This window comes from Bos indicus, chromosome 1 (assembly GCF_029378745.1).
Source record: "Bos indicus isolate NIAB-ARS_2022 breed Sahiwal x Tharparkar chromosome 1, NIAB-ARS_B.indTharparkar_mat_pri_1.0, whole genome shotgun sequence".
Taxonomy (NCBI): domain Eukaryota; kingdom Metazoa; phylum Chordata; class Mammalia; order Artiodactyla; family Bovidae; genus Bos; species Bos indicus.
In genome coordinates this window covers 11364448-11381587 of record NC_091760.1, presented here as the reverse complement: position 1 = coordinate 11381587, position 17140 = coordinate 11364448, and the positions used below count along the sequence as shown (strand labels likewise).

Genomic DNA, 17140 nt, shown 5'->3' with positions numbered 1-17140 from the left:
TGTGCGGGGAGGGGCGGGGGGCGCGCGGCGCGGGGCTCCGCGAGGCCGCGCGCCCCCGGGGCCCGGGTAGTTCATGTCACCTCTCGCCGCCCCCTCCCCTCCCTGTGCCCCTGCTCGGCTGTCCGCCGTGCTTCGCAGCCGCCGCGGTCGGGACCTGATCCCGACGCCCCTGGGATCTCACAGCACGATGCCATATCGATCTTCTTGCCAACTCAGCGATGCGCTCTCCCTTCGGGTCCAGTGGTCTTTCTAGAATTGTCTTACAGTTGGGTTAAAGCCATCTGTTTAATGTCTGGAGTCCATTGGGTTTCTTTTAAAAACGAGGAAGTGAGACGAGAAAACGATGGGTTAGTGTGGCTTGTCAGCTTTTTAAGTGTGTTTTTGCAGGCTGGAAGATAAGCCAACAACGTCTTTGTGTTTAGGAATCCCAGTTTGATTAGGTTAACGGCAGGGAGGACCACGCCTAATGTTGCACTGCAAGAGATGAGTGATTTAGAAAGACTCGCGGTAGTTCTGAGTCTTGGAGGCGGCAAAGGTTTAGAAGGGTCCACGTAAGCAAAGAACTGGGCAGGGATAACGTTCTTAGGTATTGTCTTAATGTCAAAAGAAACTGGGTCAACTAGTTCGAAAGTGGAGGGAACAATGAGTTATCTCTCTCTTGGGATTTGATCCAAGCTTTCCAGCCTTAATTATTTTGAGACAAATTCTGACGCTAGATGGACTTATGTCAGTTTTACCTGGATTGTGTCTACAGGAGCAGTGACATGAGGCTTGTATCATCTTAAAATAAGAATCTAAATAATGAGCTAGGTGTTTAATGGAGGAGCAGCAGGTGGAGGCTGAACAATTAAAACTGTTGACTTACCTCCCTCCAGCTTTTATTTATAAAACTTCAAGTCTAAAGGAAAATTCAAAAAATTATGCACTGAAATTGTACAAGGTACACGTTCACCCCCCAGAGACGCCAAGTTTGCCACACTTTGTCCACACTTGCTTTCTCTCTGCATGTGTACACACAGATGTCTGTGTTTACTTTTTCTTAGCTATTGACTTTTATCTTTAAAAACCAAAAATGTCTTTTTTCTCAGACTATTTAATAGTATTTTTTAACTTGAGAAAAACTCCCAGATTACACTTGTATTTATTTATCCTTCATTTACTTATTGTCCTTCACTATGAAAAATTATTCTAAACTCTAAACTAATAACGTGCTCCAATGGAGAATAATCCTCAAGTTTATCTGTGGCTTTAAAAGATAGTGGTAAATATAACTATTTTAAAGAATACTAGCCTTTCCTGGAATTTTTAGTTAAATATAAATTTGTATTCGTTTTGTGAAGTGTTCTGAAAGCAGGTTAGGTTTAATCCAGGAAAAACCAGTGTCAAGGGACATTTTCCTGTGTGGAAAGTCTCCAGGTAATGCTGTCTTCTCCATTTTCTTAAGTTTTGACGTAGAATCCTGGGCAGTTGGCTCCAGGAGAAGAGCTAAGACCCACTTGAGCAATGACAGCAAAGATTTGGACAGCTTGCCAAATGTCTCCATTGCTTCTTTAGGCTTAATTTAGAGAATTGAGAAAGAAGATCAATTCAGAGACTTAAGTAACACAGTGTTTTCCAAAAGTGTATTGGATTCATACCCCAACACCCCCCCCCCCCCCCACCTTTGGCACCTTTTGGAGACTGATCTCTAACTTTTTTGAAAGATCACAGTATAAATTTCTTTTAACAACTCTCTGTCTTAGTGCTTCTGTCAAGAGGTGTGCCAAGTATCCTTGTTGATCAAAGCCCTTAGGGCCATTTCTCTGGTAGGTACAGAAAACTGGATTCATCTTTTGGTGGGTGTAAGACAAAAGACGCAATCAAGCCAAAGAGCAGGAGAAGAGATTTATTACTTAGAGCAAGAAGAACACTGTGGGATCTTTCCCAAAGCAGCAAAATTGGGAAAAGTCTTAAGCTAAGGGTACATGCATATTTATGAAGGAGCTTGAAGAGGAGAGTTCAAGATAGGATTGGGGCAGAGGTTGACAGCAACCAAGCTTTAGTTGATTGAAGTCACAAAGGTCAGAAAAGATCAATATTATCATCCTTTGGGTTACAGTTGATCTAGTGGTTGCCACTAGAGGAGGGTTTAAATTCTGCAGAGCAGCTCAAGAAAGTGCTTCAGGCTAATCTTTACCATGGAAACAGAACCTGGAGTTTTTATACTGATTTACTATCTTTGCTATTGTTATTCCTTAAGAACATTATTACTGAGCTGTATTCAAGGGTAAGCATTGTGGTTAGGCTTAGATCTCAAAATGGCTTAGGACAAAAATGGCTTCTGTTTGTCAAAAGCCATGCCTGATTCTTCTTTTCTGGGGACCTCCTAACCTATCTGCTTACGGTGCTTTCTTTTTTGTTGTTGTTTTAATTGTTTATTTGAATTTTGTTGGTCATGCTGCATGACCTGTGGGATATCAGTTCCCTGACTAGGGATGGAAACCATGCCCCCTACATTGGAAGCATGGAACTGTAATCACTGGACCACCAGGGAAATTCCTAAATTTCTTTTCTATTTTTCTGAAGTCCCTAGAAAATTCACTCGTTTTAAAAGTTGATTATGGAAATGGGAGTGGACTTGCGCGTGGACCCTGAAAAATAAAACAAATGACCCTTTTAAATGCTGTCCTGCTATAATATAAGCCTTAGTCCATTTCTCACTTTTTTTTGTACGGTTTTTATCCTTTATGTGTTCATTATCTCTTTGTTTCTGACTGTTACTAAGGTTCCATAGTGTGTTTCACATTTTCTTGCATCTGCAGTACTCTCATCACAGGTTCGTGTATTGGCTCCTGCTTTCAGCTGTCTCCAGCAAAGCTACCTTTAACATACTATTATCAATCACTGTGAGAATGTCTCTGGAATGCTTATCTAAGGGCAAGATTGCTGGATCATAGGTATAATCCCTTTATTTGAGCAAGTGCTGCTAGCTGTTTCTCCAGAGTAGTCAGTCCTGTCTGTCTTCAATCAGCAGAGGCAGGATCCCTGTGCTCCAAGGTCCCTGCTGCTCTTTTCAGTATTCAGCATTCTGATCTTTGCCACACACACACAGAATAAGGTGAATAGCTTGAACGTGAGCATCTCCTCGTGTCCTTAGCCATTTTGGTTTCTCTTTAGGTGAGTTTCCTTCTTTACCTACTTTTCTACTTTGTCCTGACTTGGGGGGATTATTATCAACTTGTTCACTGTGTATTCCAGTAACTATTTCCTTATCATATATGGATTTTGGAAATGTCTTTTTGTACACTATATCCTGTCTGTCGAACATAAATCTTAACTTTTATGTAATGAAATTATCAGGTTTTTTTCCTTATGATATATGTTTTTGGAATTTTAAGAAATGAATGCTTTTTCAAGAAATGAATCCTTTTTTATCCACAAAATTCCACCACTTTCTTCTGTTAGTTTTATAGCTTTACCTTTCACATGTAAGTCGTCTAGATTTCTGGAGTCAATTATACGGTGTGAAATGGTTCTCATCAGTCTGTTCAGTCACTCATTTGTGTCCGACTCGCTGCGACCTCATGGACTGCAGCACACTAGGCCTCGCTGTCCATCACCAACTCCTGAAGTTTACTCAAACTCATGTCTGTTGAGTCGGTGATGGCATCCAACCATCTTTTCCTCTGTTGTTCCCTCTCTTCTTGCCTTCAGTCTTTCCCAGCATCAGGGTCTTTTCCAGTGAGTCAGCTCTTTGCATCAGGTGTTCAAAGCATTGGAGCTTCAGCTTCAGCATCTGTCCTTCCAATGAATATTCAGGACTGATTTCCTTTAGGACTGACTGGTTTGATTGCCTTGCAGTCCAAGGGATTCTCAAGAGTCTTCTCCAACACCACAGTTCAAAAGCATCAATTCTTTGGCACTCAGCTTTCTTTATAGTCCAACACTCACATGACTACTGGAAAAACCACAGCTTTGACTAGACGGACCTTTGTCATAAAAGTAATGTCTTTGCTGTCTAGGTTGGTCATAGCTTTTCTTCCAAGGAGCAAGCATCTTTTAATTTTATGACTGCAGTCACCATGTGCAGTGATTTTGGAGCCCAAGAAAATAAAGTTTGTCACTGTTTCCATCGTTTCCCCATCTGTTTGCCATGAAATGATGGGATCGGATGCCAGTCTTTGTTTTTTGAATTGAGTTTTAAGCCAGCTTTTTCATCAAGAGGCTCTTTAGTTCCTCTTCACTTTCTGCCATAAGAGTGGTATTATCTGTGTATTTGAGGTTATTGATATTTCTCCTGGCAGTCTTGATTCCAGCTTGTGCTTCACCCAGCCCAGCATTTTGCATGATGTACTCTGCATATAAGTTAAATAGGCAGGGTGACAATATGTAGCCTTGATGTACCCGTTTCCCAATTTGGAACCAGTCTATTGTTCCATGTCCAGTTATAACTTGCTTTTTGACTTACATACAGATTTCTCAGGGGGCAGGTAAGGTGGTCTGGTATTCCGATCTCTTTCAGAATTTTCCACAGTTTGTTGTGATCTACACAGTCAAAGGCTTTGACATAATCAATAAAGCAGAAGTAGGTGTTTTTCTGGAATTCGCTTGCTTTTTCTGTGATCCACTGGATGTTAGCAATTTGGATCCCTGGATCTTCCCTACCCAGGGATTGAACCCAGGTCTCCCACATTACAGGCAGATTCTTTACCAGCTGAGCCACAAGGGAAGCCCAAGAATACTGGAGTGGGTAGCCTATCCCTTCTCCAGCAGATCTTCCTAACGCAGGAATCGAACCGAGTCTCCTCCATTGCAGGTGGATTCTTTACCAACTGAGATATAGGGAAGTCCAAAAATGGCAACTGTTTGAAATACAGGAGCCCCAAGGATCTGCTCATAGATGAAAGTTGCTCAGTTGTGTCCAACTCTTTGCAACCCCATCGGCTGTCTTTGCAGTCTATGGAATTCTCCAGGCCAGAATACTGGAGTGGGTAAGCTCTTCCCTTCTCCAGGGGATGTTCCCAACCCAGAGATCAAACCCAAGTCTCCCGCATTGCAGGCAGATTCTTTACCAGCTGAGCCACCAGGGAAGCCCCTTTGGTTTTTATAACATTCACTTATTAAACACACTTTAATACAGTGCCTACAAAAGGAGCGGCACTGTTCAAAGTTCTGTGTATACATCTGTCAACAAATACGCCTTCCCAGGTGAGCTTATGCTGTTCTATAAGGTCCCTACTGGGTTACTGCCACCGGTGTTTTGCTTTAGTGCTCATGTTGAATTCCAGTTTTAACACATAGTATCAATTAAGAAATAGGCTTTATGAAGAAAGGAAAGACTGACTAGGCTGTGGTCAGCAAGAAAGAAGAACAAAAGCCCTTCATTCTTCTGTCATCCCAAACAAAACCTGCTGGGGCCTAGGCATTCTGCCGGATGTGCATGATGTGTATCTGTTCCAGTGGGGAGCCCCATCCTCTTATTATTCTTCTTTCTTGTTATGGAGGAGCTGTGAGAGGAGCCTTTATAGTGAGGGAGAAATCAGATCATTTTTATACCGGAAAGTCTAGATTCAGATGCCAGAATTTAGAGACTAAGTTATCAGAAAACCAGCTCCCCAATAGTTGGAGATTTTTGGACCTGAGGAGAGTTACAACCCTCTCTAAAGTGGGAAAGAAGACTTACTAGTTTCCTAGAACTACAGTAACAAATTACTACAAACTTAGTGGCTTGAAAACACCAACTTACTATCATACGTTCCTGAAGTCAGAAGTCTGAAATGGGTCATTCTTGGCTAAAATCAGGTGTTGGCAGAGTTGTATTTCTTCTGGAGGCTCTGGGGGAAGGTCTGTCTCCTTTCTTTTTCCAAATTTTAGAGACTGCTTGTCTTCCTTGGATTGTGGCTCTTTTTTTTTCATCTTCAAAGCCAATCACAGCCAGTCAGTCGTCCTCACTTTGAATCTCTCTGGATCTCTTTAGATTCTTCCTCTCTAATGATTCTTGTGATGTCACTGGACTCACCTGGATAATCGAGGATGATCTCTATTATAAGGTCAGCTGATTAGTAAACGTCCCAAGAAGCACAGTGGTAAAGAATCTTGTCTGCCAGTGCAGGAGATACAAGAGATGTGAGTTCAGTCCCTGGGTCAGAAGATCCCCTGGAGGAAGAAATGGCAACCCACCCCAATATTCCTGCCTGGGGAATACCATGGACAGAGGAGTCTGGCAGGCTACAGTCCGTGGGGTCTCTAATAGTCAGACACAACTGACCGACTGAGCATGCGTGCAAAGTGAAGTAGTAACAACCTGCAACTTACAGCATTAACACCTTGGAAATGGCCATAAAGGAATGCCAACATATGCAGCTATTTTATACATTACTTAGCATTTTATAAAATTATAACGTTTTAGTATTGGTAGTGCAAATGGTACAGAATGGCACATAATGTATCAATGGTACAAAAATCAATGGAAGTTTAATGTAAGTAAAATTTTTACATGTGAGAATTAAAAACTGATGTAATAGTTTGATTAAAAGGTATAAAACCACATCTGAAAAATAATCATAAATAATTCTAGTGTGTAATCAGGGCAATAATTCACATATCTGTGATTTTGTTACTTTATTTTGCCATTTGAGAATATTGTACTGGCATGTATAAAGTATGTAATTTGTAACATAAATCATAGCTTGGGTTAATTTTTAATTAGCTAATTTTTAATTTAGCTTACTCTGTCAATAGTGGTTTACAGTAAACTCTGCTAATAAAGTACAGCTTTTTAGCTGGACAGTTGTAAATTTTTCAACTCCATGTTGATCCCCCTCACCCCCACCATGCTGTGTGGCATGTGATTATCTTAGTTCCCTCACCAGGGATCAAACTCAGGCCCACTGCAGTGGAAGTGCAGAGTCCTAACCACTGGGAATTCCCATGTTGATTTTTAAGGTGCAGGTTTAAATCTGTTATTAAGACCGAACTGCTGTAATAACCGTCGACATGCCTTTCACTTGATTTTGAAGTAATCTTAATTAATTTGTTGACTGAGACTAGGGTCAAAAACATCCCAGTAAATCCAAGGGAATGATATTGATGTCATGTCAGACTGGTAAACACCATTTAAACAAAAACTGGTTTATAAATATTGCTTGTGGATTTTCTTTTATATGTGAAGATTGCTTCCTCCTCTTCTGCTTACCCTCGGCTTTTATTTGAATTGGGTCTTTACTTCTTGTGTAACGTGTCTGCTTATGCGTTTCAGAATGTCTTAAAATTTAACTCTTGTAGGGCTGAACTTTTGAAATACTTCAGCCATGACGAAAAGAGAAGCAGAGGAGCTGATAGAAATCGAGATTGATGGAACAGAGAAAGCAGAGTGCACAGAAGAAAGGTTGGTATTTTTTTAATTTACTATTTTTTATATTATCAACATGCCTAATTAAAATAAGAATAGCCAAGTTCTTTGAGGACCGTTTTTTTTTAATCTTCCCAACTGACCCCAGCATTTTGAGGGATAATGTATTGCGTTTTTCCTCTGACTTAATGGCTTTGTAGCTGGAAGGAAAAGATAGTTTTAAACTAAAGATGGTAGTAAGCATAGCTAATAATGGTCAAGCAATTGATTGTGGTGGTTTCTACCCTTCGGACACTGTTGGATTCTTTTTCCTTTTGTCAGTGCTGATTTCTTTTATTTCAGCAAGAGTTTAATTCACAGCCTGAACTAGTTCAACAAATAGTAACTATCAGGAGTACATCAATAAATGAGACTCTAATCTGCCCTGGTAGAGACTACCTTATATTTGAAGAAACACACAGCTGTATGAGCCATCATCAGGCAGGCAGGCAGGCAATTCAGTTGCTTAATCCTGTCTGACTCTTTGCGACCCTATGGACTGCAGCAAGCCAGGCCTCCCTGTCCATCACCAACTCCCAGAGCTTGCTGAAACTCATGTCCATCGAGTCAGTGATGCTATCCAACATCTCGTCCTCTGTCGTCCCCTTCTCCTCCTGCCCTCAATCTTTCCCAGCATCAGGGTCTTGTCCAGTGAGTCAGGTCCTTGCATCAGTTGGCCAGAGTATTGGAGCTTCAGCTTCAGCATCCGTCCTTCCAGTGAATATTCAGTACTGATTTCCTTTAGGATTGACTGGTTTGATCTCCTCGCAGTCCTTGGACTGAAAGACTCTCAAGAGTCTCCTCCAACACCACAGTTCAAAAGCATCAGTTCTTCGGTGCTCAGCTTTCTTTATAGTCCAGCTCTCACATCCATACACGACTACTGGAAAAACCATAGCTTTGACTAGACGAACCTTTGTCGGCAAAGTAATGTCTCTGCTTTTTAATATGCTGTCTAGGTTAGTCGTGAGCCATCATAGTACTAAGCATATAGAGAAGTGAAAGGTGTTAGTTTTTGGAATAGTAATAGAATACTGCTTACTCCATTAAGGAAGGTGGGCAGTGGTAATGAGTTCAGGATCCAAGGAGAGAATATGACTGAAAAGAGGGATTTGGGAGTCAAGGACAAGGAAGGTAATCACTAATGGTCCTAGTTTACTCTGGAAAGCAAGAGCTGAGATAATGTAGTAAAAGTAAAAGGGGCTGAAGAGTGCTGCAGAGCTTCAGTAGAACTCCAGTGGGAATAGACAGATTACTAAGGTTGAGTAGCTTGCTTAAAGTTGAGCGTGCAGCTGAGATGAAAGACCTAAATTGTTTAAAAATTACTATTTTATTGTGGTAAGAACATTTAACACAGTATCTGCCCTCAGTAAATTTTTAAGTGTACCATACAGTATTGTCAGCTGTAGGCACAATCTTGTGCAATAGATCTTTTGCAACTTTTCTGTCTTGCATAATTGAGATTTTTGTGCCAGTTAATTAGCAGCTCTTCTGCCCTGTGGCCATGATTACTCATGAAGCCATGGTTACTCAGGCCACTTCATCTGCTCAGGCAAGATGTCTTGCTCTGGCTCAAAATACAAACCTCGTTTTAGTAACCCCCCACCCTGTCCTCGCCCATCATGCCCTGGCATGGAAACATTTTCCTGGCCAAAAAGGTCTAAAATACCTTGATGTGACTGCACAGGAGACATTAAGTTTTGAATGGAGCTTTTTAGCATGTTTGATTATGCTATTTTCTCCAGCAGAAGAAACAATAGGCTGTATATACATACATACATACGCTCATTTATGTAACACGTTACTCCAGAACTTCACAGCTTAAAACACCCAACAGTTATTCTTGCACAGAGTTTCTCAGAGTCAGAAGCCCCTCATCCAGTCAGTTAGCTGCTTGGTTCTGGCTCAGAGACTCTCAAGAGCTTGCAGTTAAGCTGTCTGTCTGGGCTACAGTCATCTGAAGTGTTGGCTGACGGTAGCATATCTGTTTCTAAAATCACTCATAAGACCGGTGACAGGGCCGTTCACTTCCTCAGCATATGGGCTTCTGTGTAGGGCTGCTCGCCACATGCGGCTGGCTTTCCCTGAAGCAAATGGTCCGAGGGAGCATTCACCAGTGTCTTTTTAAATAAGTTAATCTAAGAAGCAATACTTGTATCACTCTGCCGTAGTCCTTTGGTCACACAGTCCAGCCTTGGGACAGTTTGGGAGGGAACTGTAAAAAGCTGTAAATATTAGAAGGTGAGGATCATTTGAGCTGTCTTGAAGCCTGACATGAGTATATTTATGTTTTTGTACACACATGTATGTATAAATGATCCACAGAGTGTAAAGTTTTTACTGTTTGACTTCGTAGAGAAAACCTTTGTTGATGTCTCCCGTAAGAGGTTGGTAGTTACTGTGATTGTAGTTACTGTTGACTTGGGGAGTAGCTATGTGAAACGAGCAGTTAGAGTTTCTAGCTGTAGCAGAGTGCTATGCAGGAATGTTGATCCAGTGATGTGAGATCATCCACATTTTCTCAAGGGAAATTGGTAATCAGATTTTTTTATATGGATCTCCCAAGGTTTAAATGATGGCAACAGAATGTTAAAAAATGTTTTAAATGTTGATCCTATGTAAAATGGGTCCTTAAAAATCTGTGTTAAAGTGACATCTGACTCTTGTAAAGATTATTGTTACCAAAAAATATATATATATAGCCCACTCTGCTATAGCTGAAGAGTTTGTGAAAATATTTACATAGCCAAAAGACCCTTAACAAATTTACCTTAACAAATAGTAATAATAATGTTTATTATTTTAATATAATTTTTTTTCAGTCATGAGTGGTCTCTTTTATAAATTTTAAGTTTTAGGAATTTAGGCTACATATATTCACTGAATATTATGTATTTATTGAATTATACTTGGAATTTATGTGAAAATGTAATGACAAATTTTTAAGGACACACTTTTTGACAACTATAAGTGAGATTTAAACCGTATTTAAATTAAACATGTGAAACTTGATTGAATTGTAGATTTACCAATTCAGCAAATACTTACTGGTATCTACTTTCCATTTGGCCTCAAGTAAGGATTCACAAAAGATATATAAAATTACTTACCAAAGATTTTACTCTTAAGGAACTTAACGGTTTTTTGTAGAACTTAGAATATGAAGTTGGAGAAGGAAATGGCAACCCACTTCAGTGTTCTTGCCTAGAGAATCCCAGGGATGGAGGAGCCTGGTGGGCTGCCGTCTATGGGGTTGCACAGAGTGGGACACGACTGAAGTGACTTAGCAGAATATGAAGTAAAAATGCAAAAGAGCACGTAGAAAGTTTTAAAGGAAGAATATAACTTTTTAAGGTGAATCTAGACTGATTATAACCAGTAGTTTTCAGATTAGATGGAAAATATTTTATATAACCTGTATTTTCATATCTTATGACTTGTATTATTGTGTTGATTTTGGGAAGTAGAGATACCATACAAGTTTTGAGGAGACTTTTTATATTCCTTTCTGAGCCTGAAATTCTTCAAAATAACTTGGAAATATAAATGCAGACATTTCCCCTTAAATATTTTAGTGTAAGCAATATTAGTATGCACACACACACAAGTACGTGCGTGTATGTGTGTGTATGATGTGGTCTATTTGCAAAGGTGCCTTAAATTTCAAGCTTGCATTTCCTTGTGTAATGTGATTCGTTATTAAGTTTGGCAACACTAGTTGATGATGAGCCTACCACTATAAAAGGTGTCTGTGCAGAAATGAGTTTCAAAGACCAGAAATGTGTTTTGGAGTTGAATTTTGTTTTGAACATATTGTTGGGTTAATATCCAGGGTAAGAAGGTAATTGTTAACCATTACATTCTTTAACATTGGGTCCTCTAACACTGTATTCTTCAGCATTGTAGAACAGACCTACACTCCAGCTGAATGTGTAAGTCAGGCCATAGACATCAATGAGCCAATAGGCAATTTAAAGAAACTACTAGAACCAAGACTGCAGTGTTCTTTGGATGCTCACGAAATTTGCCTGCAAGATATCCAGGTATTATTATTTTATTTTTTGAGATTTATATTTCAGCATTTACGTCTGCATTAGAAATGGCTTTGTTGTTACTGTTGGCCTTTTCTAACTATAGCCTTTATCTCCCCTTTCTCTCCATTTGGCCTATATTTTTATAAAATGTAAGCATTTAGAAATAGAGTTCTTTCAGAAACATTTCTTCCACTTAGAATTATTTTTAAAAGATTGAGTAATAAATCAAACTTTGCTTTTTTACCTGGACAAATGTAAAGTGGGAAGTTTAAATACAGTTTAATCAGAGCTTAAACGTAGCTTCTGCACATTGACCTTGGAAGTTGAAGAACTGTGCCCTCACATCCTGTTTCTAACTAACTTTTAACTTGTTTGTACATTCGTTTCCTCCTTTTTTAGATTTTTGACCAAATGATTTTATATTCCCTTCCATCTTTGTTTGCTCCAGCAGTAAGTTTTGGATAAAAATTTACCACTATATGTATATTTCTTGGAGACTGTTGCAATAGGAGTTTACCTGTGGTTTGCAGCATATTTATAGTCATGTTTTATGGTATTCTTTCAAGAAAGGGAGTATTTTTATGTATAAAAAGTAGTTGCCTATATGCTATGCTAAGTCACTTCAGTCGTTTCCGACTCTGTGCGACCCCATAGATGGCAGCCCACCAGGCTCCCCCATCCCTGGGATTCTCCAGGCAAGAACACTGGAGTGGGCTGCCATTCCTTCTCCAATGCATGAAAGTGAAAAGTGAAAGTGAAGTCGCTCAGTCGTGTCCGACTCTTAGTGACCCCATGGATTGCAGCCTAACAGGCTCCCCCGTCCATGGGATTTTCCAAGCAAGAGGTACTGGAGTGGGGTGCCATTGCCTTCTCCGAGTTGCCTATATAGGGTTGCTCAAATAGTTTCTTCAGACCTTTCTTGAACATATGAATAAGTACTAGAGATTTATTTTGTTTTTCTAATGCTGTCTTACATATATCATGTCATCTTTTCAAATGTTTGGTTTGGTTTATTCTTCACTCCTCCCCGCTCTGCTTTGTATTATAGCTATTCCACAAATCAGAACTTCTGCTTTAGTTTTTTAAAAATTCAAATCATATATCTCCTCTGTTTTTAAATAAAATACTGATGTAGAATAACTTGAAATGTTTTGATGAAATTCATGAATTTTAGTTGCCATCTAACCATACTTTTTTTCCGCAGTAAGTCTAATAAATATTAGGGGAGGAGAGGAGGGAAGTTGCTCTTCTAAAGAGAATATATGTGAGTCTAATAATATTGTGATTTAAGGTTTTTCTTTTCTCAGCTGTGAATTAACATAATTCATAACATAATTCATAGGGGTGAATTAACATAATCTTTTTGGAAGGTAACTTAGTATTTAGTGTCTTAATGTTGAATGTGAAATATTTAGCAGCTTTCCTCAAGGAATTTTTTTAAGTACTCCCCTCAGTGAGCAAAGGCGTACATTGCATAGCTGTACATAAACTAAAAATATCTCAAATGATCCAAAAATAGGGAATGAGATAAATAAATTCTGTTGATTAGAATTCAAGGCAGCCATTAAAAATAACTGAACCAGGGCTTCCCTAGTGGTCCAGTGGTTAAGACTCCACACCTCCACTGCAGGGGATGTTCCCTCGTCAGGGAAGTTCTGCATGCTGTGAGGTGCAGCCAGAAAATAAATTGGTGAACTAGAGTTATATGGTTGTAAGACATTTCTAAATTATCTCATTCTTGACAGCGGTCTTTGAAGTTGGCATATTCTTAATCATAATCTGCAGATGTAGCAACTGAGATTTAAATTAAATAATTTGCCCAGTGTAGTGGGGTGCATTGGAATTTGAACCGAGGCCTACTGTAACTATAGAACTGTCTTCACTTGTTTGAGGCTGACATTTTAGGAAAGTTTTCCTTGCATAATTCAGTGTCACTAGACTTACCTTGTTTTTTCTTACGTGTAAAATTAAGGGGAATTTGGACTCAATCTCTTGTCTTTTAGCTCTGACATTTGTTGCTGCTCTTATAATACCTGACCTATCTAAAATGAAAGTTTTAACCTGCAAAGTAGCCAAGCTATCATAGGATCTCAATAAATATTGGTTGAAGGGATCAAACCTGGGCCATAGCAGTGACAGAGCTAAATCCTAACCACTAGGCCCCCAGGGGATTGTGCTGGAGCAGATTCCTGAGAATCCCTTGGACAGCAAGGAAATCAAACCAGTCAATCCTAAAGGAAACTGACCCTGAATATTCATTGGAAGGACTGACGCTGAAGCTAAAACTCTAATACTTTGGCCACCTGATGCAAAGAGCTGATTCATTGGAAATACCTTGATGCTTGGAAAGATTGAAGGCAGGAGGAGAAGAGGGCGACAGAGGATGATGGTTGGATGGCATCATCAACTCAATGGACACAAGTTTGAGCAAATTCTGGGAGATCGTGAAGGACAGGGAGGCCTGGCGTGCTGCAGTCCATGGGGTAACAAAGAGTGGCACAGGGCTGAGCGCCTGAATAACAATGCACCGGGCCTTGCCTCCCATGTCCTCAGCCTGCCTTTTTGTCCGTGGAAAAAACTTTAGCCAAAGAATAAGTTTAATCAGAGAAGGAGAAAATGCAGAAACAAAGGAAAACAGTCATGACAAAACAAAAATAATTTAGTCACTAAGCAAAGTCAAGGACCTTTAGTTCTTTCTCAAGGGCTATCATATCCTATGAGCTGTCTTATAGATACTAAAACCCCCACCAGGTGGAAGAAGTTTAACTACATGATAACCAGACTGTAGCCACACCATAAGCTGCCACAATTCCAAGAATTGACCTTAAGAAAATGGGAACCTACTGACCCTGGAACTAAGATTAACTGTACTTAAAACAACCAAGATGATACCGGTCACACCACCAATGTCCAGTTTCAAGATGACTATCAGAGCTGACTGTACTGTTTTTGCATGTAGCCCTCTCCTTGCATCTATAAAAGCTCTTGTCCACTGATTGTCAGCCTTTGGATAGGAGTCTGCTCACCACCGATTGCCAGCATCCCAAATAAAGCAAACCTTCCTTACCACCAATAAATAAATAAGTGGATATTGGCTGAATAAATGGGAATATGCATAAATTGTAGTATTGAAGAATTCAGAACTAGCTCTGGATCTAGGGCATTTTTCATTTCTTCCTGTCTCCCTTCCTCTCTTCAAAAAGAATATGAGGATAGCAACTTCTGTTTTCCATATCATTTAAAGCAAATATAGTTGGAGTCAGAATGCTTTCCACTTGTGTAATACAAATACAAATGCTTTTATGTTTTCAGTAAGTGCTGACTTTAAAGCTGATGAACAACAATTGAGTTGCGCTTCTCTAAGGAATATGACCCAAGATCAAATACCATGCTTGAGTTTTGTCCTTGCGCCAGCTCTTGTGTCAGCTAGTATGCTCAGTACCTGGGAATCCTGTTTCAGAGTTACACAGGCTTTAGCTTCTAGTCGATAATACCATTACCAGTGTCTACTAGAGAGGGGAGAATTCTCAGGAGAATTTTTAGCAAAATGTCACACAGAGACTGTTGTATTAAGGAGTGCAGCTGCCACGTTTGACCAGTCTATCTGCAGGGTTACACAGTTTGTCTTGTCTGTATTTAAGTTAGATGCAGTCACTTAAGACTTTAGGCTTTATATGTATGGCGTTTTTCATTTTAGAAAATACGTTTGTACCATGATTCCCATATTGGCTGAATTCTAGGAATAAAAGTGGGAGGACTTTGTATCTCCAGCTGTATGTATACACAGAAATACACCTTATTCAAAATAATTTAACAGAAACATGTTTTTAAACTTGATAAAATGCCCAGAAGTCAGAAGTTCTTTTTGCCATTTGTGTGAAATGCATTCAAAAGCACTGATACTGAAAGGTACCGAAAGGATGTAGAACTATGACTAAAGATATTCATAGCTAGGTCAGGTAGTATGGTTGTAAGTCCTTTAACTTTATTAACTTCATGATCAGAAATTGAATTAACCCTGATCTTAAATGTGTATCCTTGGTTATGAAGAGATTTGGCAAGAAGTATATAAATAAATTTGTATAAATTGTCCCCCCTAATAAAAAACCCTTCATGGCAGATAACTTGCATTATCTTCTACCAGAAATACTTCTGCAGAAATAATATTTGCCTTTTGGCATTATTTAAAATTCTAAACTAGACTCCAGAGCTAGAGAAAACCACTATTTAAACAAGTCCTATTTGTGTTGTCCCTAATTGCTACCCACAGTGGTGAAATCCTTTTCAGTTTTGGCAGAGAATTAAATGATACGACAACTTGAATAATTAAGTGTGTTCTTGCAATTTAATTAGTATACCTCAGTAATTAAGTCCTATTTGGCACATCCATTTATATTAAACCAGATGACTGAGCTAAAATAATCTTAATCCTTTTACCCATGTTTAGCTGGATCCAGAACGAAGTTTATTTGACCAAGGAGTAAAGACAGATGGAACTGTACAGCTTAGTGTACAGGTAATTTCTTACCAAGGTAAGTTAATTTTAGTGTTGTCATTTAAAAATTTAACTCGTGTTTTTCTAATATGGGAACTCAGTTTTAAAAGTTTTAGATGATTGTCTAAGTTAGTTAATGTGACTTTATAGTTAAATATTCATGCTTTTCATTGTTTTATCTGTCAGGATGAAGCAAATTGTATAACACATTCTGCCTGCTTTAATCAGGAAAGGATATATTATAGGATAGTAAATAACAGAATCCCAGGGAGGGCTGGAAGAACATGTGCCAGTTGACTTTCTAGAAGTGCCTCAGCCACACTGCAGAACTGAACTGCCAAGGAAGCTGCTGCTATGCTGGGATCTGGAAAATGCCAGATCTGAAAGGCATCACTATAGCTGTTGACTTGGAACTATGCTCCCTTTACAGTGATCCACATCAGCCAACGATGGATTGCTTGTCCCCTCTTAACTCATTTCCAAGTAGAACGCTCATGCCAGTACTTCTGGAACCTAAGTCACATCTGTATTCCTGCACGGAAGTCTAGTCTCTGCAGTTTAGCACACAGAGAGGAATTTGCAAAGGCTGTGGGGTGACCCAGTCAACCATATCCACACAGTATTTTACTGGTCTTTGCAAATACACAAGTTAGAAAATTGGGAAACCATTTTTGGTAGATTGAATTTTAGTTTTTTAAATGGGCTTATTGGGATTTCTGACCAGAGTTTTAGACTAATTTTAATCTCTGAACATGTTATTTGTTGTTGTTCAGTTGCTTAGTCATGTTTGACTCTTTGCAGCCCCGTGGACTGCAGCATGCCAGGCTCCTCTGTCCTCCACTGTCTCCTGGAGTTTGCTCAAATTCATATCCATTGAGTTAGTGATGCTTTGTAACCGTCTCATCCTCTGCTGCCCCTTTCTCTTTTTGCTTTCTCTCTTTGCCAGCATCACAGTCGTTTCCAGTGAATCAGGTGGAACACATTATATTGTTTACAGTTATGTTTCACAAATCAAAGTTTTTTTCCACATTATGAAAGTCGTAATTACCTACTTATGATCCTTAATTTCCCCAGAATTTTCCTATTGTTGGAATTAGGAAAGAAAAATCAGTCTTTATTTTTTATCTTTAAAAGCTTAGTGACCTCTCAGTGCAAGTGTGTTTAAGAAGAGTTGACTTGATGAAATTTGATGGGGGAATTAACAAATAATTTTTAGGAAAATTTTTTTTTTCAAAACTTGCT

At 39.3% G+C, this 17140-nt stretch overlaps 1 protein-coding gene across 5 annotated transcripts in view; it reads left to right on the top strand.

Moving 5' to 3' along the window:
* Positions 1 to 17140, top strand: part of GABPA (GA binding protein transcription factor subunit alpha) — a 38310-nt gene that overhangs the window by 836 nt on the left and 20334 nt on the right. For 2 of the 5 annotated variants that reach the window (XM_019960247.2, XM_019960172.2), the window contains exons 2-4: positions 7264 to 7366; positions 11268 to 11412; positions 15851 to 15935. In XM_019960247.2, coding sequence (XP_019815806.1) covers positions 7290 to 7366; positions 11268 to 11412; positions 15851 to 15935 — 307 coding nt within the window. In that variant the 5' untranslated portion in view covers positions 7264 to 7289. Of the gene's footprint in view, positions 1 to 51; positions 348 to 1702; positions 3157 to 6436; positions 6459 to 7263; positions 7367 to 11267; positions 11413 to 15850; positions 15936 to 17140 lie in introns of those variants that run through there. The other 3 variants (XM_019960323.2, XM_019960396.2, XM_070786168.1) reach the window with 3 other exon arrangements.